Source organism: Balaenoptera musculus, chromosome 3, assembly GCF_009873245.2.
Source record: "Balaenoptera musculus isolate JJ_BM4_2016_0621 chromosome 3, mBalMus1.pri.v3, whole genome shotgun sequence".
Taxonomy (NCBI): Eukaryota; Metazoa; Chordata; class Mammalia; order Artiodactyla; family Balaenopteridae; genus Balaenoptera; species Balaenoptera musculus.
Genome location: NC_045787.1, coordinates 152,118,090 through 152,144,814, shown reverse-complemented (window position 1 = coordinate 152,144,814; position 26,725 = coordinate 152,118,090). Strand labels below are relative to the sequence as shown.

The 26,725-nt window shown below is 50.1% G+C and overlaps 1 protein-coding gene across 8 annotated transcripts in view; it reads right to left on the bottom strand.

The window, feature by feature from the left end:
• The window catches only part of RASGEF1C (RasGEF domain family member 1C), a 105,502-nt gene that overhangs the window by 15,018 nt on the left and 63,759 nt on the right, over positions 1–26,725 (bottom strand). For 4 of the 8 annotated variants that reach the window (XM_036848893.1, XM_036848890.1, XM_036848892.1 and 1 more), the window contains 6 exons: positions 16,969–17,151; positions 16,675–16,797; positions 15,337–15,474; positions 8,349–8,549; positions 7,188–7,262; positions 1,657–1,746 (listed from right to left, as the gene is read on the bottom strand). In XM_036848893.1, coding sequence (XP_036704788.1) covers positions 1,657–1,746; positions 7,188–7,262; positions 8,349–8,549; positions 15,337–15,474; positions 16,675–16,797; positions 16,969–17,145 — 804 coding nt within the window. In that variant the 5' untranslated portion in view covers positions 17,146–17,151. The remainder of the gene's footprint in view (positions 1–1,656; positions 1,747–7,187; positions 7,263–8,348; positions 8,550–15,336; positions 15,475–16,674; positions 16,798–16,968; positions 17,152–26,725) is intronic. The other 4 variants (XM_036848895.1, XM_036848889.1, XM_036848888.1 and 1 more) reach the window with 2 other exon arrangements.

Below are 26,725 nucleotides of genomic sequence, written 5' to 3'. Positions count from 1 at the left end.
CATATGAGCCTCAGTGATGAGGTGTCCCCACCCTGCCCTGACCAGACATCCTGCTTACCTGTCCTGTCCCTCATTAACCTTCTTTAAGCCCATTTCACAGCTGAGATGCTTGATGCCAAGGCAATTTGTAGCCCAGGGGCTGAGGCTCTCAGTGCACCCCGGGCAGAGCTAGCACAGAGCCCATTGCCATGGAGGGCCGGATGGGGGCTGGCGGGACTCCTGTGCCCACACAAGAGCCACCTGCAGCATGGGAGGTGCTGGGGGCCCCCTCATGTCCTCCTGCTCTCTCAGGCCTAGCTCCAGCACCCCTACACCTAGAAGCAGAAAACACGGCTCCCTCACCTCTCTTCCCAGTACCAAACTTCTTCACTTCACATGGGGTGCGGGGGCCACATGGTGACCCCGAGGCCCTGTCCCCTAGCAGCCCCACCACTGCTTTCTGTCGACTGACTGTGATTTCAACCCCAGCTCGAGTCGAGTGCGTGAGACTTTGACCTCTCTGATGGGTCAGAACCAAACTGTGTCCTCTCCCAGGCTGAAGCGCTGCCTGACTCTGGGGTGGGCTCTGTCCAGGCTTCACTCAGACAAACCCCCGTCTTAGCTGCCAGGCCAGTGATGCGGTGTCAGAAGCAGGCAAGGCCCACGGAACCCTACAGTGTTCTTTCCACGTAGATTGCCCTCCTCCCATAAGTGCAGAAGTGGTCCTTACTGCTGCCAAGAAGCCTGCTGTGGTGCCTGAGGAGCTGTGCACCCAAAACCCCTTCGGAGAGCTGCCCGCCTGAGGTCCTGCCCTGTCTTTCATGGGACAGCCCACACGGGGATGGTGATGGTGACCGAGCAAGGTGGGGGATCAGGGCCAACTACTAGGGTGGATGTGGGCACTCTGACAGGAAGCGCTGTCTCAGGCTGAGGTATCACAGATGAGCTTCTCCTTCTGAGCCTCTTCTCCTTTCTCGGTCGCAGACCCCTCATAAACACCTTACGCCCCAAGCTCTGTCTCAGCGTCTGCTTCCAGAGAGCCCACCCTGGCACATATGCTGCCTCCAATCTTCCCCTGAGACGGGGGACCTTGGGCTTCACCTGACAGTGGGAGAATGGGTTTGGGAGAGGGTTCCACTGCCATAAGGAAGGGAAGAGGGTGGGCAGGGTCTGGCTTGGCGGGGCTGAGACCCGGTGGCGAGCATGTCCAGCTGCCAGAGACCTGGACTTTAAAGTGCAATCTCCCACTTCTTAAAGGTTAGATTATTTCTACCTCTAAGTCCTGAGTGAGCCAAATGGAATTCGGCTGCAGGCCAGGCCAGTCCGCCCCAGGCACAGGTGGAAGAAGCAGAGCCCGCCCCCCTCTCCCTCAGCAAGCATCTCTCTGACACCCTCTGTGACTGGCAGGTGGATCCACGCCAGGCAGGATCCATCGGCACGCCAGGATCCACCGCATCACTGGCCTGGCAGCTAAGACGGGGGTGTGCCAGGCTCTACCCAGAGGGGAGATATCACTACAGGCAAGCTGGGTGACACCCGGTGTCCCAGAGCTTGCCCAGCCTGGCCCTGGGCTTGGAGACAGGCTCATGATGCTCTTCTGGTTCCCTCCCAGGAAGCCTCCTTTCAAGCCCTGGCAGCCTTTGGCCATGCCAGGTCAGGCCCTGGCTTCCTACGCACCATGCAGATCTCAGTGGCCACGAGGTAGCACAATCTGTTGAACCATTTCACGTAAGCTTCCAGGTTGTTAGTCTTGTCACTGAAACAAGGCTAGGAAAGACACAAGGACCATGCTCAGGCTTTTTGTCAATAACTTTTTGAACATGAATAACTTTTTGAAGTCAGCCATGATCATTATAGACAATCTGGGAAATGTCGAAACCTCAAAACCATCCACAAATATCTCAAAACCATCCACAAATACATGATTTGGCATGTATCCTTCTAGTCTTTTTTTTCTATACACTTAAAGATGTAACTTAATATGATATATGTATATCATATACCCACACACACAATTAATCCTCATTATTCACAGATTTTGTGTTTGCGAATCTGTCTACATCCTAAAATTTCATTTGTAACCCCCCAAATAACACTCATGTCACTTCTTGGTCATTTGTGGACATGTGCAGAGTGGCAAAACATTTGAGTCACCCAATGCACCTGTGCGTTCCCAGCTGAGGTTGAGCTGATGCCCTGACTTCTGGTTTCAGCTCCCATGCTGTAAACAAGTGTCCTTTTTGTAGTCTATTTAGTGTCTTTTTTTTTTTTTTTTTTTTGCATTTTTGTGCTTTTTCTTGGTGATTTCACTATTTAAAGTGGTCGCAAGCACAGTGCTGCTGTGCTGTCTTGTGTTCCTAAGCACATGAAGGCTGTGACGTGTCCTAAGGAAAAAAATATGTGTTACATAAGCTTCGTTCAGACGTGAGTCACAGTGCTGTTGGCCATGAGTTCAATGTTATTGAATCAACAATATATATTAAATAAGGTCTCATTAAACAGAAACACACATAAATCAAGGCTATATATTGACTGGTTGACGAAAATGTTGTGATGAAAGGCTTGCAAGGAACCTAACCCTATATTTTCCCCAGGAGTAATGGCTCAGTATTTGCTAATTCAGTGTTCACAACGACTATAGGATATAATGATGGTGAATAATGAGGACCAACCATATGTATTTATGTACGTATGTGTGTATGTATGTATGTATGTTTCTATCTCTATCTCTATATTCTATATATAGTCCCACATCTTCCCACATGAACCCTTTCATGTGCTATAAAATATTCTTTGGAAACTTAACTTTAAAAATTGATGTAGACTATTCCACTGTATAAGTGTACTACAATTTCAAAGAATCCAAAAGAAGTAAAGAAAGAAGGAAAAAAAGAAGCACAAGAGGTAAAGAAGACAAGGTACAACAGAAGACAGTAAAAACAAATCCATCTAGAGCAGTAATTACCCTGATATAGACCAGTCACTGTAATTTAAAAAAAATCCAGCCTCCTGCTATTTTCAAGAGATACACCCCAAACCCAACGATATAAGTAAAAAAATTGAAAAATACACATGATATTTATGTGATATTTATCATCACATAGCTATATTAATATTAGACAAAATAGACTTTAAGGCAAAAAAAGACTCCAAGGCAAGAAGCATTAGGAGAGTTTAAAGGGTAACTGCATAAGGATAAAAGTTTTGATTTATTGAGAATATGTCATGAGTCTAAATTTGTCTGCACCTAATAGCATAGCTTCAAAATATGGAGGCAAAAATAATCCAGAAAGGTAAATTCCTTATAAGGAGGAAATTAAGAATACTTGTTCGTTAAAAGACACAGTAATGAGAACGAAAAGCAAAGCAACCAACTAGGAGAAGAAAATTTGCAGTACATCTAACTGACAAGGGATAATTAACTAGTACACATTTTAAAAACTCACACAGGGTTTCCCTGGTGGCGCAGTGGTTGAGAATCCGCCTGCCAATGCAGGGCACACGGGTTCGAGTCCTGGTCCAGGAAGATCCCACGTGCCGCGGAGGAACTATGCCCATGAGCCACAACTACTGAGTCTGCGCGTCTAGAGCCTGTGCTCCGCAACAAGAGAGGCTGCGATAGTGAGAGGCCCGCGCATTGCGATGAAGAGTGGCCCCCGCTTTGCGATGAAGAGTGGCCCCCGCTTGCCGCAGCTAGAGAAAGCCCTCGCGCAAAAACGGGGACCCAACACAGCCAAAAATAAATAATAAATAAATAATAAATAAAAAAATTTAAAAAAACCCAACTCACACAAAACTCTTAAAAATCCTTAAGAAAAAGACAAACCACCAATAGAAAACCGAACAAAAATCAGGGACAGGCATTTCATAGACGAGAAAACAAGAATGTCCGAAACACATGAAAAGATGCTCCATTTAACAGTTTGACAAAAATTAAAAAGCCTGACAATTTCAAGTGTCAGTGAGGCTGTGGAACAAGAATAACTCCCTGCTGGCAGCGGAAATGGATACAGCCTCACCTGGCATCACCTGGTAAGGTTGATCATATGCCCACCCCGTGACGGACACAATGATTCCCTTCATAGGTATATATTAGAGCAACATCTCAAAGTGTTGTCCATGGACTCCTGGGGGTCCCTGAGACCGTTTCAGGGGGTCCACAAGGGCAAACCTAATTTCATATTCATAGATTATTGCCTTTTCACCGTGTTGACGTTTGTACCAATGCATAATAGAATGATGGGTAAAACTGCTGCCACCTTAGCCTGAATCGAGACAGAGGCACCAAATGACACCAGTGGCCATTGTGTTCTTCACTACCACACACTCACAGTAAAAGAAAAAAAGTGAGTGAGACTAAGAATGTCCTTGAGGACACAAAACTTTTCAGTTTTATTAAATCTCAACCCTTGAGTACATGTCTTTTTCATATTCTATGTGAGAAAATGGGAGTGCAGTTGTCCCTCGGTGTCCCTGGGGGAATGGTTCCACCTCCCCCCTCAGATACCAAAATCAGAGGATGCTCAAGTTCCATATGTAAAATGGCATAGTATTTGCATAAACCCATGCACATCCTCCCGTATACTTTAAATCATCTCTAGATTACTTATAATACCTAATACAATGTAAATACTACGTAAATAGTTGCTTGGGTGAGCAGCAAATTCAAGTTTTGCTATTTAGAACTTCCTGGAATTTTAATTTTTTCTAATATTTTTGACCTGAGGCTGGTGGAATCCGCAGTTGCAGAACCTACAGATATGAAGGGAGGACTGTAGACATAGGCACTTCTGCTGCACACAGAGTTTTGATGGTGGTCTTGCGGAAAAACACTGGTGTGATTGACTTGTGAGCTGAACTTTACTCATGGAGCACCATTTTTACCCATTTTTAATGGGTCAGAAGGACTGACCCAGCATGGTTACTCAGACTTCAGTATTTGGCTGATATTTCCTTGAAAATCAACAAAATGAGCCTGTAACTTCAAGGAAAACAACTGATAGTATTCATTGCCAAGGATAAAATTCAAGTTTTCAAGAGAAAATTGGGAACTTATAAAACATGTATCTGCCTCTGGAGCTTGACAGCTTCCCAATACTTAAGAACTTTTTGGATGATATCTGTAGTGAATATATATAATGAATATCATTTTAAAATATCATATAATGAAACATGCCAACATTCAGAAGGTCTGCTTGATTCAGTGAATCCATATTTTCCAAATGGACAATATATGTCACAAAATCCTGCATGGGCAAAAAGATCCATTCAAGATGCAAGATGGACCAATGAATTTTAAAGTGATAGGGTTTATTTTCAGATTCCAAATTGCAGCTGATCTTAAAAAATTACCCCTTGTTGAGTTTTAGTGTACTATCAAAGAAGAATATTCACAATTATCTGAAAAGGCTGTAATATACTCCTCTCTTTTCCAACTACATATTTGTGTGAGGATGGATTTTCAACCAAAATAATGTTAGGTCAAGAGATTGAATGCAGAAGTAGATTAAGAGAATTCAACTGCCTTCTATTGTCAGTCATTAAAGAGATTTGTAAAAATACTGTAAAACAATATCACTCTTCTCATTAATTTTTTTTTATTTTGGAAAATAGAGTTATTTTTCATAAAACTTACATTAACATATAATGAGTTATGATTTTTGAATAAATAAATATTTTAAAAAGTTATTGGCGTTAATGGCTAATAGAATAAATACCGGTAGATATTATTAGTACATAATCAAAAGTTCTTTGGGGTCCTCCATAATTTTTAAGAGTAAAAAAGGCACCTTGAGACCAAAACATTTGAGAACTGATGCCCTAGAAAAAATGTACCCACATACATTAGAAATGTGTAAGAATGTTCATAGCAGCAATATCTACAATAGCCAAGAGTCTGGAAATAACACAAAAATGTTCATCTACAGTAGAGTGGGTAAAGAAATGTCACGGGCAATCCTGATGTATTTCACAATAAAAAATAATACTTGGAAATGGCCAAAACCCCAAACAAAACAAAACAGAACAACAAACAACTCACTAAGAGTAGCAAAGTCTCCTTCCCACTCTTGCTCCCAGCTCCATGCTGGGCTCCCCAGAGTAACCCGTATTCCTAGAGATTGTCCACACGCGTGTGCAAGGAGATATGTATCATGCACCCTCCTATCTGTTGTTGTTACACAGATGGTCACATACTCTTTGCCATTGCTCTTCACTCTACTTTCTTCTCTCAACAATGGACCTTTGGTGATTATTCCATTCTTACAGTCGCTCTTACTCTAATAGTTGCATAGCATTCTATGTATGGATGTATTATAATGTTTAATCGAGTCCCTGTGGATGGTAAGGTAGTTTGCTGCCAGCCTTTGGTCATAAAGCACAGAAAGTTATCCCCAATATCTTTGTGCATACATCTTTGTGTACATGTGTGTGTATATCTGCAGGGTAAATTGTTAGGTGTGGAAAGTTGGGGTCTGGAGTGTATATATTTCAAGTGTTGATGCTATTGCCATGCTGCTCTCCAAAGTGGCTGTGCCAATTTCACCCCTTACCAGCCGTGTATGAGACGGTCTTTCCCTGCACATACACACCCATAATGTTTAATCTTTGCTTATCCGAGAGGTGAAATGCAATTGCATATTTAGTTTACTCTTCTTTTATTAGGTGCCAGGGCAGAAGACAGGATATTTCCAGTTCTGGTTCGGATTTAACTCCTTGATAAGCACCAGGCTAACTGCTGGTTGGGCTCTGGGAGAGAGGGGCAGGCTCTGAAATTCCACCTTCAGAGGGAAGAGCATGCCCTCAACTTCCTTGGGCAGCTTGCACCAGCCCGCGTTCCCCCGAGTGGCCGCTAGAGGGCATCGGCGCCCACCGCAAAGCACCGGGAGGGCACATGGGGTCTTGGAGCGGGCCCCGTGCGAACCTCTACCCTCTAACCCACCCAGGGCTTCTGCTCCTCGACCGCCACTCCGCCCTCGCTGGGTGGGTGACCCGGCCAGGCTCATCCCGCCCTCCCAGGCTTCCCCGGGACTCAGGGCTGCTGGGGTGTGATGGCCTTGGGCTAGGGGCATGGGTGGAGTGGGCACGACCCCTCCAAGCCCATCTGCCCTTGGTCCCTCTGAAGTTGGCTCATCTGATGCTCCGGGGATCCCCAGAGGGACCGGTGAGTAGGGGTCATTGCTGGGACAGTCCGTCCAAGGGCCTTCTACCTTTGTGCTGGCCAGAGGGTCCTTGTTCACAAAAGCCTGGACAAACTCCTCAGGTCCAATGTGTCGTAGCCGTTCCTGCACCAGAGACAGAAAAGGAGTCGGGAAAAGGGGAAATGTATGGGGAAGGGATGCTCCCTGGGGGCCTGGCATGGGCCCACCTGCCCTTCTCACCGGGCCTCTACAGCCCTGTTCTGGGTTGTCACAGAGCTCAGCACCATCTTGAAGGGGGCAGCCCCTCCTTTCCCATGCTCAGGGGCTGCTGTATTTCATGGGGGCAGGGGTCAATGTCGCCATAGGGAGTGCTTGTGGGGTGTGATACCTAGGAAACCAGGTTCGAAATCGGGTAATTGAAATGACCTGCTCCCTCCAGGGTAGGCCTGGTGGCTAAGAGCATGGGGTCTGGGTCAGAATTGAATCCTGGCTCTGTCCCTTCTGCTGTGTGACTTCTGGCAAGTCACTTAAACACTCTGGGCTTTAGCTTCCTCATCTGTGAAAAGAGAATAATAATAGCACCTATCTGGCAAGGTGGTGGGAAGATGAGATAGTGCATGTAAATCTTGAATATAATGCCTGGAAAGCAGTAAGGGCGCCATAAATGATGGAGGTTTAAAAGAAAAGAACCCTACTCCGCAGCTTCCCTTCTCTCTGGGCAGGCCCCTTTGGCCTCTGCATCTACAAGGAACCCAATATACTGCAGGTTAGGCCAGGGCATCCCTTTCACACACAGGAAGGCCTGTCTGCGCTTCTCTGGAAAGCTGGGGTGGGTACAATGTGACTGTGTGAGTCCTGGGTGGGGAAAACCGAGGCCCGGGTGGGGAAGGCCCTAGATGTGGGAGGATCACACATCACATCAGATGGTGTCAGAGGCAGGATCTGAACCTAGTTCCTCTGTCCCAGGCCTGGACTCTCAGGCAGGCCAGAGGTCAAAGTTGGGCAGGGCTGGTACCTCCAGCCTTCCTGTTCCTCGCCCCAGGTGTGGTGAGAGACTGCTCCAGAGTCAGGGTGCTCTGGAGATGCCTGGGTGGCCCTGATGTGATGGGCTCAGGCCCTGGGTTAGGCTGAGACCACGTGGGGGACAAGATGGGGAGTTGGGGGGATGGGCGGCTATTTTCAGTGTTCCAGGCTCTGGGTCTGAGTGGAGGGCGGTGTGGGCCTGCTCACCAGCTCCACGTGGGTCAGCTGCTGAGCCAGTGTGTAGGGGTCACTGCAGATGTTGAGGAGCTCCCTGTGGATAGAGGCTGGAGGCTTGTTCCTGTAGGAGATGGGCTTGTCAGTGCCCAGCAGGCTTTCCGGCCCCTGGCCCAGAGCCGCCAGCTTCTGGTGCAGAGCCTGCAGGAGCTGATGCATCCTCCTTCGGTATGCCTGGAGGTGGGTAGAGAGAGGGTGCTCAGGCCTGGAAACCTGTCTCCGCATATCTAATATCTGAGGCAGGCAGGCTCCCCGGCTGTCAGGGATGGGCTGCTCCTAGGTGTGCCTGCACCTCCCCCACCCTGAAACAGGACCCAATCCAGGGCAGGCTGGGTTTGGGGCCTACAGTCAAGGCTGGCTGGGGAGAAGGCTGCAGGATCACCAGTGGGAGCCGAGAAGAGCACACATTAGGGAGGGTGGCTGTGTGCAAGCCCCCCCCAGCTGTCTGGGGAGAGGGGGCAGCGTGGGGTGGGGACCGCCAGGGAGTGGAGGGAGAGAGGAGGGAGATGTGGAATGGGCCCTGCCCTGGGCGCTAGTCTTTTGCTTGGCTTCAATGGGGGTCCCCTCCTGTCTCCCAGGCCTAGCTTAGAGAGGCTTTCCCTGACCAGCCTTGCTGTTCATCCTCTGCCCCTGGCACTCTGTCTCCAGCTCATCCTGTGTGACTTCCTTATGGGACCACTGCAGGAGATGATTGGGGTTGTTTACTCCCCTGCAGAATGACAGCTCGGCAGGGGCAGGGAAGTCCGCGTTAACCTCTCTGCGTCACAGCTCTGGGCATGCAGTGGACACTTGATAACCATTTACTGTACCGACAGAGCCCCTCACCATGCAGCTCAGATGCTCTGGGCTTGGTGCAGGGACCACCCTCCCACCCCACGGGGAAACTGATTATTGCCCCTCTTTCCAAGGAAGGTGCATCAGACTAGCTGGGTTTACTGAGCAAGATGTCCACCCATTCCCAAAGGTTTGGTCAGTAGCCCACAGATCAGGCCCCCGACTGGTCAGCAAATGGATCCCCCAGAGGTGGATTCAACCCCCTCGAGCCAGGAGCTGGCCTGGGAGTGGCAGTAGGCATCCGGGGCCCGGACTCCCGGCAACAGCAAGGTGTCAGGCAGACAGGTTCCCGGCAGGGCCTGGTCCCAGAGGCCTCAGAAGAAGGCTGTGGGCAGTCAGTACTGCCAGGTAATTTCAGATAGAAAAAGTGCACATCCTTCATGCACGCAAACCCAGAGGCATTTTTCAGGTGGGGCGTAGGGCGTAGGGCTTGCCTGGGGGACCTCAGTGTTTCCTCAAGTCTCTGATGGGGCTCAAAGGAGCACTGAGGTCCAGCATTGCTGGTGCCCAGAGCTCTGGTGACGGAGGTGGCATCCCAGCCCCTTATGAAAGTGCTTCTCTGTGGAGTGGCCAGGGCAGCTGTGGTAGAGCCCTCAGGACACAGGAAACCCGAACCCGAACCCAAACCCTAACACTAACCCTAACTCCCAGAGCTGTGGGGGGCAGACCCAGAAGGCACCCACGGGTTAGCTGGGCAGTGTGTGGGTAAACTGAGGTCCAGCTCTTCCCTTTGTCGCCAGTGGAAGGAAGAACCCGTATCAGCTTTGCTGTATCCAAAAGTGTGGTCAGCACACATGCTGCCTCCCAGGTCTTCATCTGAGTGCCAGGAAGATAGTGAGTTAGGTCCAGCCAGAGCCAGCCCCGGTGACACAGTCACCAGTGATCCCCGACACCTCCACCAGCCCCCCACCTCTCTCTGCTACCCAGCCCAGAGGTGGCTACATTGGCTGTTGAGATCCCGCATTTCCCACTCAACCCTCCACCACCCCATCTGGCTCCCCTCCTGTCACCAGACTAACTCTCACTGGCACAAAGGACCTCCTGTCATGAAAGCCAGGGGTTGTTTCTCAGGCAGCATCTGCCTCAGCTCCCCAGTTTCTCCTGCCTTGGGCTGTTTGCAGGCTTGGCTGTCTGCACTGTGATTGCATGCTGGGTTCCTCCTGCCTCTGTCTATTCCTCTCTTCACCATCCTCTGTACTTCATTCCTGGGTTTTCTGGTTCATGTGCAGAGTGTCGTTCAGTATTCGTGTGCGGACAACCTTCTCCTCTGATCTCCAGAGCCATGTGGGCGAGGGGCCACCTGGACCTGATGCATGCAAGAAGTCATGCTCTCCTCCCCAGGGCTGCCTCTTCCACCTGCATCCCTGTCCGGTGAACGGAGCAGTGGCGTCAGGCACCTGGACGTGGAGCCATCCTCAAACCACCTTCTCCCTCAGGCCCTCCAGGCCATCACCAACCCTCTTGATTTTGCTTTCTTGCATTTCCATGCTTGTCTTCCACCACAGTGTATGTGGTCCAGGCCATAGTCGTTTCCCTGGTGGCTGCAGTGGCCTCCTCAGTGGACCCCATGCATTCATGCCAGCCTCTCTCCATTCCACCCTGTAGCAAGAGTGTTCTGTTCAAAATGCACATTTGACCACTGCACCCTCCTTCCCTAAATTGCCTCCCTGCTTTTGCAAAGACAAAGAGCCTGACATGGCTTGGAAGCCCTGAGGTCAGCTCTGGCCATGCTCAATGGCCTCCATGTAGCCCTTGCTTCTCTTTTCTGTGCTCCAGACACAGAGCACTCCCCCATCCCTTTGACCCCTTGTCCCTCCTGCCCCATGACCCAGGCAGGACCTGTACAGCCTTCTCCCTCCGAGCTCCGTGCCCTTCCTTCACAGTCCTTGTCCAAGCCTCTCACTGGAGTACCAGCTCCATGAAGGCAACACTGGGTCACTCTTTGCTGGTCCCCAGCATGAACAGGAGGGGCCCACACATATTTGCTGATTGGATAAAACTGGCCTTCACCTGCTTCTAGTCAGTCAGCCTCTCCAAGGCAGACTTCAGAGCCCTACTGAAGTCAAGGATGCAGTGCGTCTGTGGCTACAGTTTGATAGAACCAGGCACTGGCCCTATTTTTAAAAAATATGCAGACAATTTAGCAGGACTTGTTTCTATTGAATCAATATTCACTCCAAACAATTGCCATTGCTTGCGTGCTAATTCATTTAAAAATTTTCCAATAGTGTTAACCTCAAGCTTGTCTGTTGGTTTTTTCCTGAATCTTCTGTTCCCCCTCTGAATGTGGGGAAGGTATTTGACCTTCTCTTTGACCTCCCCTCATTCTCTCACTGATTTCTACACCTTGTGGACACAGTCTGGGAGATCTCAGTGAATCCGGGCAGGCCCAGGGACCTACCGCTGAGAACGCCAGTGTGTTCCTTGTCAGGAGCCCACATGTGGAGCGCCAGGGTGCACCCAGCATGGCTCAGCTCCCCCCCAGTGGCTCGCCCGTGAGCTGGGAGGATGGGGGCTGGGCTGTTTTCTCTGTCATTCTCACAGAGCCGCCTGCTGCATGCACGGAGCCGGCTGTGAGTGTAGAGGTCGCCGTCCAAGGGTGGCCTGGGTGGTGGCCATGGGTCTCCAGGTGCCTCCAAGTTCTCTTGGACCGAGCGTTTCATGATTAGGATCCATTTCCATCCAGACAAGTACGGGCCCTTGTTTTCTGAAGTTCCTGAAAGCTCCCACCTGAGCCAGCCCACGGCCAATGTCCAACGGGCTTAGCCCACCTGCACAGGCAGGAGTTCTGCACCCACTGCCAGCTCGTTCTCTGAGTCAGTGGTCCACCACCTGTGCCCTTGGCGGGAGCCAGTAGACAGCCATGTGAGTGGGAAAGCAAGGCCAGAGCGAGGAGGGAGGGCTGCCCGTACAGTCAGCCTCCTCTGGCCAGCCCAGTGGGTGTGGCCAAGGCACTGCTGTCCTCCTGTCCTGTCTCCCCCACCGGGGCTGTGACCCTCTAGGCCTTCCTGCGATCCCCCAGTCTCCCTCAGCCTCGGCATTGGCCTTCCTGAGCTGTAACTGCTGAGCGCAACCTACCAGGACGGGAGCCGAGGGTGGACGGAGCAGCACAGAACCCACAGTCATAGAGAATGGCCTTCCCAGAGCCGCTCCAGCCCCTTGTTCCCGGTTACTGAGAGGTGGTGGGGAGCACAGTGAGGACATGAGGCTTCCAGGAAGTGGCAGGGGGGCAGGAAGAAAGAGAAAGGTGTCACCTTCCACAGCCACTTGGATGGGGACGCCCCACTCCTTCCTGGCCCTGTACCACCTCCTCCACGTTCCCGAGCAACATTGTTCTCCTCACAGCCCTTTGAGGGAGGGCTTATCATCTTCCCTCTTACAGAAATTAATTTAAGGTCCAGACAGGTTAAGTAACTTGCCCAAAGACACGCAGTTCTGAAAACACTTGGGCTCATCTCACTGTATTATGCACAACACTTTATATCATTTGATCCTATCTCTGTGTAAGAAATCTTTTACAAGATGATTCTGAAATGTTTTTGGAGCAAAAGATATAATGCTTATGATTTAAAAACATAATTTGGAGGGAGGGGAAGTGTGTGAGGGGGTAGAAGAAACAAGTTTGGCAAAATGTTGATAATTGTTGAAGCTAGGCTGTGAGCACACAGGAGTTCATGGTTACTATTATCTATGTTTGTATATGTTTGAAATGTTCCATAACAAAAGTTTCAAAAAAGTTAAAAATAATCCCCATGTGCCTGAATTTTGGAAAGAATTTGTTCCTCATCATAGCTCACATTTACTGAGTGCTGAAATACGAGCACACGTGACTTCAGGGCCTTTGCCGCAGACCTGTGTGGGTGGGAGCAGTTATCATCTCCGTTTGACTGATGAAGAAACTAAAGTTCAGAGAGGGGAAGCACCTTGCCCAAAGTCACACAGCTGTGGTTTCTGAGCTGGGATCTGGGCTCAGAAGGTCTGACCCAGACCTCATGTTCTGAGTCATGTGGGCCCGGCCTCATCAGTTTGGTTCAGGGCTCACCAGCTCCTTTCCCAGCTGAGACTGTGCCTGTGCTGGGAGGGGAGCAGCCTGCAGTCCACCCACAGCATCCAGGGGAGGGAAACCAGCACCTACAGGACATCCCCTTGGAGCAGGTGTTTTCTGGGGAAGGGCAACTTGGGGATCACAAAGACACATGGGGCACCCCTGGCCTGAGCCTGGGTGGGTGGCATGGGGACTAGGGAATCCCAGGTCCAGTTCACACCACTCAGCACACCTAATTGGATTCCAAGGGAAGGAATGAGAAATGCCCTGAATGAGTTATTTCTGCTTTGAAAATCCACACCTGGTGGATGACTGCTTTCAGTAGCCCATTCATAGGTCTTGGTTGTATCTTGTTTTCATCCACTGGGTAGTTAGAAAAGATTTCCCGGCACAGTCCTGACAGATTCTTGAGGGCTCAGTGAGGAGGCACTGCTTCTCAAGGAAGCAAGCCCAGGACTTACACCCATCCCACGCCACCGTGGCCAGAATGGCAGGGTCTGCCTCTGAAATTGCTCTGCCAATGGCAGAGGCAGGCCTGATAAGGGCAGATAATCCGTCTTGTCAATGGCTTAGACCTCACCTGCTTGAAGGCCTACTGTGGGGGTGGGGGAGATAAAGCAGAGGACTGGGCTCTCATCCCACTACATACCCTCTGCTCCATCCATCTATCCATCCATCTACTGTCCCTGCAACCATCTATTTCCCACCCATCTGTTATTGCGCACCTCCCCTTTTATACAGTCACCCACCCACAGATCCATCAATTCACTTATCTATCCTTCCTCCCTCCATTCTAACATTTTCCCTCATCCATCCATTCATACATCCATCCACCATCCATCCACCATCCATCCACCATCCATCCCTTCATACATATATCCACCATCCATCCATCTACCCACCCATCCATCCATCCATCCACCATCCATCCATCCATGCACCCACCCACCTTCCCATCCATGTTCTCACCCACCCATCCATACCCACACATACCCATCCACCTACCCATTCACTCACCCTCCCGTCCATCTAGTCATCCATCTACCCACTCATCTAGCTATCATTTCTACCTTTCTCCTCCACTTCTTTCCATCAATCTCTCCACATCCACTTACCCCATAAATCTCCCTGCCTACCCAACTGCCCAAACATCTTTCTTTCCCCCTCGACTCATCCATCAACGTAGCCAACTATGTACAAAGCCAGTCAGTCAGCATCTCCCCTTCCCGCTTCATCCTCCTGATCCACCCAGTCATTGAGCCTTCCCTGAGCCTCCTTTCTGCTGCAACCTAAGCCAAGTGTTATAATCCCCAGATAGACCGGGGATGCAAAGGAGGAGGAGGAGATGAACCTCATGTCACCGAGCTCTCAGAACAACTAACTTGCTGGCTATGTGAGATGACCTCAGGGCAGGGCATCCCTTTCTGAGCCTCAGTGAGGCCTTGGACTTTACAGTTTCCTGGTGCCCAGCCTGCCTTGGCAGTTCTCCTTTGCTCTGGCTGGCTCTGTGTTCAGACCCACTGTGGGGCATGTCACCAGCTCTCAGCTTGCCACATTCAGTCTCCTCCCAAGGCAAGCTACATGCACTCCCCCTCAGTGTTCTCACCCTAATCCTGGGAGGTAGGGAGTAGGGAGTTTTGTTCCTCTTTCACCTTTAAGTGCCTTCCCCAGAGTAATGCAGCTGGGAGAGCAGGGCAGGGTGTGGGGCGCAGAGGCACCAGATGCCAGTACACTGGCTGCCTTCCAAGCTACTGGGGAAGAGGGTTCTGCCAGGCCATCCTAATGGGTCATTGACCAATGGCCCGACCACGCAGCCACAAGAGCCCTTCACTTGCCATCTGATGCCACTGATGAGAGCAGGACAGGAGGAAGGTCAAGAGACCAGGCCTGGAGCCAGAGGCCTGCTCTCCCTGCCAGCTCTGCAGTGCCTGATTCTCTGATGGGGCAGAAAGGGGTTGATTTTAGAGGGGCTGCAGTGTGCTGGTGGGGAGATGAGGACCCTGAGGCCAGCCCAGGAACAGGCTCAGATCTGGAGTGTGAGGGTGTAGACAAGGTGAAGAGAATCCCGCTTGGCTTGCCCACCTCGTCACAGGGGGCGATGCGGCCCACCACGTCCTTCAGGTGACTGATGGTCGACTCCTCCTGGAAGTCCCGCGGGAACGTCTCTGTCCACTCGGCCAACAACTGGAGCAGTTTGGGGCCAAACTTCCGGACCTGGGCCTGCAAGGCAAGCCGAGGGTCGTCTGCATTTGGTGAGGGTTGCTTGGGAGGTGGGGGGGTCACAGCAGCCACTGTCTCAGCCACTCACTGTGCGTCTGGGCTGTCCGAGGGGCAGCAGCAATGGCCGAGGCGGGGTGGGTCTCGTGCCTTCTTTGCGCCAGGAGACAGAGACGGGACATGGGGATGGGGGCTGACCACAGCAGAACAGAGGGGGACAGACACACGTTTGGAATGGGGGTCATCTCTTGTTTGTAACTGCCAGTCATCCCATCTCCCTTTCTGTGGTGACAGCATCTCAGTTTTCCTGTGGGGTCCCCCTCTCCATCCTTCCCAGCTGATCCTGACCCAGGGCTCCAGGAGTGGTCCCAGATCAGTGCTGGCCAATCAGGGCATGGCACACCCCCATCATGCACTGTGATTGGCTCACAGAGGGGCATGTGGCCTAAGCTAAGCCAATGAGATCGGGGCTTTTATTTATCGGGATCCTCTTTCCACAGGATTGGGAAGGGTAGACCATGACCCTGGAGCCGCGGAGGCCACCAGTCACCGTGCAGAGAACCTGCCTGAGCAAGAGTGAGGCTGGCCCAGAGGAAAACAAAGCAAGGGGTCTTAGGGAGAAAGACCACGTTTTAATGGTGTTTGAGCCCCTGAAGCCAGTGGTAGCTTGAGACTTTGCAGTTACATGAGCCAGTAAAGTCCCTTTGCCTTAGGCCAGTTGAAACTGGGTTTCTATCACTGGACAGTGGAACCCTACTGACACACGTATAAATAGACAGTTGCAGCCCATGGGATATGGCGAGGGACAGAGGAAAGGATACGGGGAACCGAGGGAAGGCTGAGCCAACAGTGGACCCGCAGAAGAAGACAGGGTGGAACAGAGGGTGCTGGGGGCAGGGAGACCAGCAGGCACTGCAGGGCCATCCCAGGCCACAGATGGGGATCTACTCATGGGACTCTGGGGGCCCAGGTCTGGGCTGTGTGAGCTCAAGGGCTCCCCTAGGGCACTGGAAAACAGCACTGGGGTTAAAGGTTCTGACTCTGTCCCTTCTGGCTCTGGGCTTCAGACAAGTCAGAAACCCCTGTGGGCTCCTTGTCAGGAGAACGGGAGCAATCGCTGCCTCTCCAAGATGTTGATTCACAAGTGCATGTCAGGGGAGAGCCAGTACACTCGGGGGCCCCCGGCCCTGCCCTGCCTCTCACCTTGTCCAGCACTGGCTTGTCCAGCTGCTGCTGCTCGATGCACAAGTGGCAGACCCGGGCCAGGAGCTCCCGGGGCTCGATGAAGAGGCGGGAGCTCAGCAGGAAGGTAAAGATGTAGGCTTTCTGGGGGGATACGGGAGAAAGGCAGCATGTGCTCACAAGGGCATGGAAGGACGTGCCTCCCAGCCTACTCCACCCCCAGGCCCAGCCAGCCCCAGCTCTGCTGTCTCCCCCATGCCTGGTGGAAGACAGTCCAGTCTGCTACCCCTCCTCCCCACTGGGTGGATCACCCACCTCAGGGTAGTAGTCAGCTTTGGGCACCAGCTGCTCGATCAGGGCGTCCAGGGAGGCTGAGGATGGAGCTCCATCCAGGAGGGGCTGCCTGGCCTGCTCACCATCCGTGGGCTCAGGGTGGGGTGGGCCGAGGCTGCCTGGAGTGACCATGTCGGAGGTGCTCAGTGTCCGGGGCATGCCTACCTGCAATGGCAAGGGGCATTTGGACCTGCTGGTCCCCCGGGATCCTGGCTGGGCAGGCCCTGCCTCCCATAGGCTCTTCTGTGCCCACCTGAGCCCAGTGATCACCTCCTGGGAGGGCTGCCAGGGAGGGATCCTCCCACCCCATAGCCACTGCATCCCCAGGAATCATCTCTTTTCCATTACCAGTCCTAGCCGTTTAGGGGCTGACTGTTTCCAGTATCCACTCCTACTCGCAGTGAAGGTTGTTTTTGACCAGGGTTAGACAATCAACATATTTGCCCTGCCGCTGGCCACAGGAATGAATTAGGGGTGGACCTGATCCAAGCTAGAGGGCTCAGATGCAATCCTAGAACTTCTGTGGCACTTGAAAGCTCTTTCCCCTGGGTCCCTGAGCAGTGGAATGGAACTGTTGGGACCATCTTGTCCCTCAAGGAGCCAGGAAAGTGAGCACATTCCTGAGTTCAGTGGGTGAGGCCCTGGATCCTGCTGTGCCCGAAGCTGCTCTGTGGACTGCTCCATTACATGAGTCTGTTTGAGTTTCTCTCAGGTGCAGCCAAATGACTGTCCTCTATAGCCTGGCCTTCCAGGCTCTTTGTGATTAGGGCCCACTGACCTGTCCAGCTATTCCCCCACTGCAGGAAGGCTCTCCCACCATCTTCAATCCTCCATCCCTCTGCACGTGGCTGAAGTGACTCCCCCTAGGTGGGACCTTCCCTGTTTCCCTGCAGCAACCCCTCAAGGCTGGGCCTGACCTCCGATGGGCATCAGCAGATTCTCCCTGTCGGCACTGTGGAGTGCTTGGGGTGCTGCTGGTGCCTGGTACAGAGAAAGGTCTCCAGCCAGACCTCCTCCAGGTGGGGCCAGAGCACACATGTCTTCTGACCCAGCACTGAGTCAAGGTCCTGGCCTGCAGCAGGCACCCGTCCACGAGTGTGCACTGGACAGTGCTTCCTCCCTCGGGCTCTGCACATATGCCTGTTGGCCAGTCTTCCTGAACGAAGCCTTTGGGGCACTCGTGGCAACGAGTCCTGGCCAAGCCTGTGACTGTTTAACCATCTCCCACACGATGTTCGAGTAGCCCCCGCAGCGTTAACTGTGGAGTCCTGCAGGCTCACCACAGGGGCCTTCCAGGAAGCAGCCTCCCCACTGCCCCTCTCACCTCACCCCTGCTGCCCCCATGGCAGAGCCTGGCCCCAGGCTGTTTCTGACTTCTCCTGCTCCCTGGTGACCTGGCCCTGAAAGTAAAGACAGAGGGACTTGGAGAGTCCAAGCTGATGTTGGGGATCAGAAGGAGCCCCGCAGAGGGCCGTCCCCAGGGCGTGCAGGGACTGGGTTACGGTGCAGGGAGGGTGCGGGAACCAGTCTGGACAGCGGCCTGGACAGTCCCAGCCCTAGGGACAGCCGCAGCTTTATTTCACCTTTCCAGCAAAGTTGTGAGTGTTCAATTTTCAGTTGATGAAACTGTAAAATTTCACAAAATTGTCTCCTGTCCATCCCAGTGGGAAAGCTGCTACACATGAGGGCACACGGGGGCCGCCCTGCAGGGAATGGTGGTTAACTCTGGGGTGGGCGCTGCCTCTGCCCCACACCCAGAGCCCAGAACCGGAGCCCAGTTCCACTAGACAGAACGCTCTTGAGGCCAGCAAGGTCCGCTCTCTCCTGCCAGACGCCTGGCACCTCCTCCCTGTAGCCTGTCCCAGATCCCAGTTTTCTGAAAGATGAGCCAGTAGTGGAGGTGGAGGCGATTCTGGAAACCTCTCTGTAGCTCAGGGTGGTCTGTCAGACAATGTGAGAGGGGCTGCAGAGGGGCCTTTCTGGGGAAGCCGGGAAGCCACAACTTCAAGAGATGAACTGGGAAGCATCCAGAACACCTCAGGTTTGGCCTGGTCCTGGGGGCCGGGTGTGGGGGGCCGGACACACGAGCAAGGGGGGAGGGCTTGGACCCAGCTCTGTTCCGAAGCAGCAAGTTTACACTGGAGGTCAGGGGTTGCGTGGAGCTGGGGGCCAGAACCATTATGACTCACAGGGATGCCCAGAGAGCAGATGGGTGGCCAATGTCGCCCTCCCACCTCCAAGCACCCATCGTGTTGCCAGCTGGGCCCTGGCCTGAGTATCAGTGGATGGATGGGCTTGTCCCCCTGCTGCAGTCTCTGGTGTCTCCTGCTGTTGCTGACGGTCATTCATGCGTGCATGCATGGAGTGGCTGCAGATGGACAGGACCTCTCAGAGCTGGCAAGGGGTTGGGGCATGCAGAGAGACTGGACCACTGAGGCTCTGAAGGGTGTGCCCGGGCAAGGGGAGAGGGGATGATGACTTCCTGCATCTGGGTATGCCTTTGAGACAGGGTGGGTGCGGTCAGAGCCACGGTACTGCCCTCACATTCCTCCCGCCCCTCCCCGAAGGTGTCATCCTCCTCCCTTGAGCAGGGGCTCCAGCCTACTGGGAACACAGACGGGCTGCGGAAGTGGCCCCCATTCACCCTCTCCCATAGTAACTGCTTTTATTAATTTCTTACCTATTTTTCTGTCCTTCTGTATACAAGGACAAGAAAATATAAATATATATATTCCCTCCTTTCTTTCTTTATTACACAAAAAGTAGTGTATTGCACACACTCTCCTGTGCTCTTTTCACTAACAGTACATTTTGGAAATCTTCCCATGGCAGGACAGAGCATGCTCATGCTTTTTATTTTTTAACTGTCCCACAGTAATCCATTGTTTGGATGTCCGGTGGTAATTTTTTTTTAACATCTTTATTGCAGCATAATTGCTTTACAATGGTGTGTTAGTTTCTGCTTTATAACAAAGTGAATAAGCTATACATATCCATATATCCCCATATCTCCTCCCTCTTGCGTCTCCCTCCCACCCTCCCTATCCCACCCCTCTAGGTGGTCACAAAGCATGGAGCTGATCTCCCTGTGCTATGCGGCTGCTTCCCACTAGCTATCGGGGTAATTTTAAAAAGCCACCTCAACTGTCCATCAACAGATGAATGGATAACAAAATGTGATGTATACATACGATGGGCTATTATTCAGCCTTAAAAAGGAAGGACATTCTGACACGTGCTACCACGCGAGTGAAACTTGAGGACTCTAATGCTGAGTGAAATAAGCCAGACACAAAAGGACAAATCTGTATGATTCCTCTTACATGCAGCTCCTAGAGTAGTCAGGTTCATAGAGACAGACAGTAGAAGGTGGCTCCCAGGGGAGGAGGAGCATGGGGAGTTACTTTTATTCACAGAGAGCTTCAGTTCTGCAAGCTAAAAAGAATTCTGGAGATGGATGCTGGTGGTGGTTGCACAACAATGTGAATGTATTTAATGCAATTGAACTGCACACTTAAAAATGGTTAAGATAGTAAATTTCATGTTATGTGTATTTTACCACAATTTTAAAAGAAGCCAATGATGCTGGGAAAATTGTTTATTGTCACAATTTCCCTTGAGAATCCTTGAAATCACCAGTAGTTCCACAATGTGTGCTTCTAAGCACACAGCCTGCATGGTGTACATGAGCAGCAGCTGGGAGTACAGGGCCGGCATAGAGGTCCCGAGCGGGCTGGCGGGCTGCTCCGTCTGTGCCCCATCTAAAGAGCTGTTTCAAGTTATCTCTCTTTGCTTTGCCTGGGGGTCTGGGACTCCGTGTGTGTGTGTGTGTGTGTGTGTGTGTGTGTGTGTGTGTGTGTGGATAGACAAGTGCATGGTATGACTCCAGTAGGTGTCTGCTTTATACCCACTAAATGAACAAGACAACAAAACAACCAGTGCTGTCTGGCATGTTGGAACAGCCCTTTAAACACTGCTGGGCAGGGCTATACACCATCACAGCCCCTTTGACTCGATGTGCAAAGAGCCTTATGTTTGAGAGTGTTCTTTCACCTTAATCAAATCCTTGGAAATTTATCCCAAGAAAATAATCTAAAGAGGAAAAGTTTTGGAAAGGAGTTTGGTTTGGTGTTAATTATAAGCAGTGAACAAAATGCAGAACGCCACAGATGATGAACAGAAGGAGAACGGACAGGACGCTGTCACATACCCATTAGTGGAGTTTCTGTTGCCGTTGAAATGACAGTTATGAGGACTCAGTGATAACATAGAAATGGTTATGATGTAACGAAGTGAAAATGGCAGGAGAGAAAACTGCACATATGACACGATACAAGCAATATTATTCCAATGAATAAAATTACAGTGGGACACTGAAAAAATGCTTCATTGATGTGCATGCCCCCTTTGCCCCGATGTATGTTGTTATTGTCTTGGTGCTATCCATTCAGGCTGAATGAAGGTCGAGCTCAGTCATCAAACATAGCTGAGAAGACGAAAGGCCCCTGGAACACCTGAACACATCCCAGGGCTATGGCAGGTGGTGGGATTGCGGGCATGCTCACCCCGTGACCCCTTGAGGGGACGCAACCAACAGTGGCCCAGCCATGGTTTGAATGCAAAGTCCACTTTCTGATGTGTCCTGGTGAGGGCCCCTTTACCCCAGGGCTAGCCACACACCACACCTTCGAACACGCTGCACCTGCTTGCCTGGCATGCCTCCTGACCCCTGGGACCCCTGGGCCTCCCCAGTCCCCCAGACTTCACACTGGCCTTGGTCTCCTGGCATTGTGTTCTCTCCAGGAGGAGGCTGGCTCGCCCACCGCTGTACTCTAGGGCCCGGCCCCCTGACGCACACGCACGGTGGGTGCTCGGTCAAGATAGGTGGCATTCAAGTGACTCAGTGGTGCAGGTGAGAGGCAGTGAAGCCTGAAACTGAACAGTGCAAAAAGGGATGGTGAGGTGTGGCCAACACACCAGGCATTCAAGTATTAGAGTCTGTGGGAGGGAGGCTGGGGAGAAGCCTGGGGTCCTGACCTGGGAAGGCCAATCTTCCCTGTCTGACGCCCCATCTCATCCCTTAGGCCTCCCATCTTACAGATGAAGAAACTGAGGCTCAGAGTGGGAAAGGAAGGTACCCAGCGCTCATGCTGAGTATATGGAAGAGCTGGGACTTGAGCACAGGTGTGTCTGAACCCCAGGCCCTGTTCCTGACCATCAGCCCACCTGGGCACTGATGCTGGTATCCCCAGGCCACAGTGTCAGAGGGACTCGGTCAGACACTTGAGGTGTGACCAGCAGTGCCCAAAACACGAGGAGAGAAAAAGCCCATGCTGGTTGGCCCAGGGTCACAGTGGCCCCTACGGGAACAGGCCATCCCTTCCAGGTATTAACTTTGGCCTGTGGGCCCAGGTGCACAGAGGACCTCCTCTCCCAGGTGCCACATCTCCTTCCCAGCCCAGACCTGAGCTCCAGAATCAAATCCACCCCTCTTGGCACCTCCATTGGCTGGGTCTGCTTTCTTGGCCTCCATCTCCTTTCCTTCTGGCTACAAACAGAGGAGTTTTGCTTTGGGGAATAACCACACCCTCTGATGAATACTAACAGTCCTGGTGGGACTAACAGGGAGGCCCACCCTCACTTGGCCAAGGGGCGGCACCAGCCCAGCCTGGGCCAGTCAGATGCCACTGCCCTGGAAAATGCACCTGGGTTGGGAGGGGACCTGACCTAAGCAGGCCTGATCTGTTGCAGGCCAGGCCTGGGAGGGGTAGGGGTGGCTTCTGAGTCATAGTTTCCCCCCAACCTAGGCTTGCGCTCCTGCCTCAGTTTCTCTGCCCATGTCTCCTATTCCCCTGCCCAGTCCCTGCCCCTCAGGCGTATATATGGATCCTCGTGTTTAAGTCTCCAGGCCCCGCATGTGGAGGTCCTGGGACTCCCACGACAGTTATGGGGGGTGAGCAGCGAGCCTGCTTTGCATGGATCTGATCTGCAGGAAGACTGGCAGATGCAGGGAGAGGACCCCCAGCAAGCCACCCTGCAGGTGAGGCTGGTAGAGGGTGGCCAGAGCTGTGGGCACGAGAAAACACAGCTCCGCTGGGCTCCCCGAGGGCTGACCACGTGCTCAGACCTTCCAGGTTTAAGAGAGCCCAGAATTCCTGACATTTTTGTTTTGTATTTTGATTTTAATTAAATTTGTTTTTTAAAAAAAGCCACAGTGGGGACCATACTGTGTGACGAAAGCACATTTAGAAACGACATCTCTGGCTCCTGGGTGGCCAGTCTACAACCCTCATTCTGCTGGCCCAGCCCAGAGGGCTGATGATTGGCATAAAAAAGCTGCCAAAAATGGAAATCCAAAGACCCTACGGAAGGACTGTGTGTGGCTGGTCAGTGCAACATGTCTTGGGGACTGGAGAGGAGATGTTCTCCCCAGCCTTCTTTCCTGGGTGGGCACTGGGCCAGGCCTGGCCGAGGGGACAGAGGGAAAGGACACTCCTAGAAAACGGCCCTGAAAAGTGCCTTTGTGCACTGAGAACAGGGAAAAGAATCCCTCCTCTTCAGTTTATGAAGAGGAACCGGTGAGATTAAGTGCACAAAGCACTCAGCACAATACCTGCCATGGAGAAGAAAGGACCACCAAGGCCAGTCCTCCCCACGGGTGCTCACCACCTGCAAGGGCTTAGAACACAACATGAGCAGCAATTCCAACTGCTAATGGAGCTCTGTGCCAAAATTCCGAACAGCACTCCTGTGCTTCACCAGGGTTTCCAAGCTGGCTGTGGCCTGATGGCCCTCTACCCTGCTCCTCTGGCCTTGTAGCTGGAGCTTCTGAAACCAGCTATCGATAGCTGCTGGGGGTTATCCCTGCCAATTGACTCTTGAAGGATGTAGTTGGCCACAGCTTCAAATCAGAGCCACTTCTGCCTTTGCCTTCCTATGTAGCATACGTTTACACATTTACATATTTGCATCCCATCATTTCTTCCCCCCCCCCATTATATCTTTCTCAAAAATTGTTGTAATATCTGCTTAACATAAAATTTATCATATTAACCATTTTTAAGTGTACACTTCAGTGGCATTAACCATTTAGTTGCTCAATCATCACCACTATCCATCTCCAGAAAATTTCCATCTTCTCCAAATAAAACTCCATGCCCAGTAAGCAATAACTCCCCATTCTCCCCTCCCTTCAGCCCCTGGTCATCACCATTCTATTTTCTTCTTTAAGAATCTGACAATTCTAGGTACCTGTGTAAGTGGAATCATATAGTATTTGTCCTTTTGGAAGGCAGCTATGTTCACCACTATACCACCAACACTGCACAGCAGTATTTGTCCTTTTGGGACTGGCTTATTTCACTTAGCATAAGGTCTTCAAGGTTCATTCATGTTGTAGCATGTGTCAGAATTTCCTTTCTTTTTAAGGCTGGATATTTATACTGTATTTCACTGTATATTTATACTACATTTTCTTTATCCATTCATCCATCAGTGGACATTTGGGTTGCTTCCACCTTTGTCACACTGCTTTCCACAGCAGTTGTCCATTTTACATTCCTACCAGCAATGTAAAAGGGTTCCAATTTCTCCACATCCATGCTAATACCGATTTTCTTTATTTTTGATGGTAGTCACCATTAGGGTATGAAGTGGTATCTCATTGTGGTTTTGATTTGTATTTCCCTAATGATCAGTGATGTTGAGCATCTTTTCATGTGCTTATTGGCCATTCATATACATCTTCTTTGGAGAAATGTCTGTTCAAGTCCTTGGCCCATTTTTGTATTGAGCTGTTTTTATTGTTGAGTTTTAGGAGCCCTTTATGTATTTCAGATATTAATCCCTCTTAGCTTTGTGATTTGTAAATATTTTCTTCTATTATGTGGGTTGCCTTTTTACTCTGATGATAGTGTCTTTTGATGCATCAAAGTTTTTCATTTGGGTGAAGTCCAATTCATCTATTTTTTTCTTTTGTTGCCTGTGCCTTTGGTGTCATATATAAGAAATCATTGACAAATGCAATGTCATAAAGTTTTTTTCCAATGTTTTCTTCAAAGAGTTTTATAGTTTCAGCTCTTATGTTTAGGTCTTTGATCCATTTTGCATTAATTTTTGTATATGGTGTTAGGAAAGGGTCCAACTTCATTATTTGACATGTGGATATCCAGTTTTCCCAGCACCATTTGGGAAAGGATTTTTCTTTCCCCACTGAATGGTCTTGGCATGCTTGTCAAAAATAATTTGATTCTATACACTGGCATTTATTTCTGGGCTTTCTATTCTATTCCATTTGTCTATATGTTTGTCTTTACGGTAATACCACACTGTTTTGATTACTGTAGCTCTGTAGTAAAATTTGAATCAGGAAGTGCAATGCAAATCCTACAACTTTGTTTTTCCATTTCAAGATTGTTTTGGCTAGTCAGGGTCCCTTGAGATTCCATATAAACTTTAGATGGAGTTTTCTACCTTGACCAAAAACCCAATTGTAATTTTGATAGAGATTGCATTAAATCTGTAGATTGCTTTGGATAGTGTTAACATCTTAACAATATTAAGTCTTCCAATCCATGACACAGGTTGTCTCCATTTATTGGTGTCTTCTCTCATTTCTTTCACTAATGTTTTGTAGTTTTCAGGGTATAAGTGTTTTGCCTCCTGGGCTAAATTGATTCCTAAGTGTAAGTTTCTAAGTTTATTCTTTTTGATGCTATTGTAAATGGAGTTGTGTTCTTAATTTCCATTTTGGATTGTTCATTGTTAGTATATAGATACACAACTAATTTTTTTGGTGTTGATTTTGTAGCCTGCTACTTTGCTGAATTTGTTAATTAGTACTAACAGTTTTTTTTTTTTGGGGGTATGTAATCTTTAGGGCTTTCTATATATAAGGTCATTTGTTTGCAAACAGCTAATTTTACTTCTTTACTAATTTGGTTGCATTTTATTTTTTCTTGCTCTGGCTAGAGCTTTTTGCACTATGTTGACTAGAAGTGGCAAAAACAGGCATCCTTGTCTTGTCCCTGATTTTAGAGGGAAAGCTTTCAGTCTTTCACTAGTGAGTATAATGTTAGCTGTGGGTTTTTCATGTATGGCTTTTATTATGTTGAGGTAGTTTCCTTCTATTCCTAGTTTGTTGAGTGTTTTTATCATTAAAGGGTACTGAATTTTTTCAAATTCTTTTTCTGCATCAATTGAAATTATCAGACGATTTTTTCCTTCTTTCTGTTAATGTGATGTGTTACATTAATTGATTTTCATAGGTTGAGTCATCTTTGAATTCTAAGAATAAATCCCACTTGGTCCTTCTAATATGCTGCTGAATTCAGTTTTCTAGTATTTTGTAGAGGATCTTTGCATCGATGTTCATGAGGAGTATTGGTCTATAGTTTTCTTTTCTTGCAGTGTCTTTGTCTGGCTTTCATATCAGGGCAATGCTGGCCTCATACAATAAGTTAGGAAGTGTTCTCTCTTTACTTTTTGAGAAAAGTTTGAGAAGGATTGGTGTTAATTCTTCTTTAAATGTTTGGTAGAAATTCACCAGTGAAGCTATCAGCTCCAGGGCTTTTCTTTATCAGGAGGATTTTGATTACTGATTCAATCTCCTTACTAGTTATAGGTCTATTTAGATTTTCTATTTCTTGTGATTCAATCTTGGTAGGTTTTGTGTTTCTAGGAATTGTACATTTCATCGAGGTTATCTAATTTGTTCTCATACAATTGTTCATAGTATTTT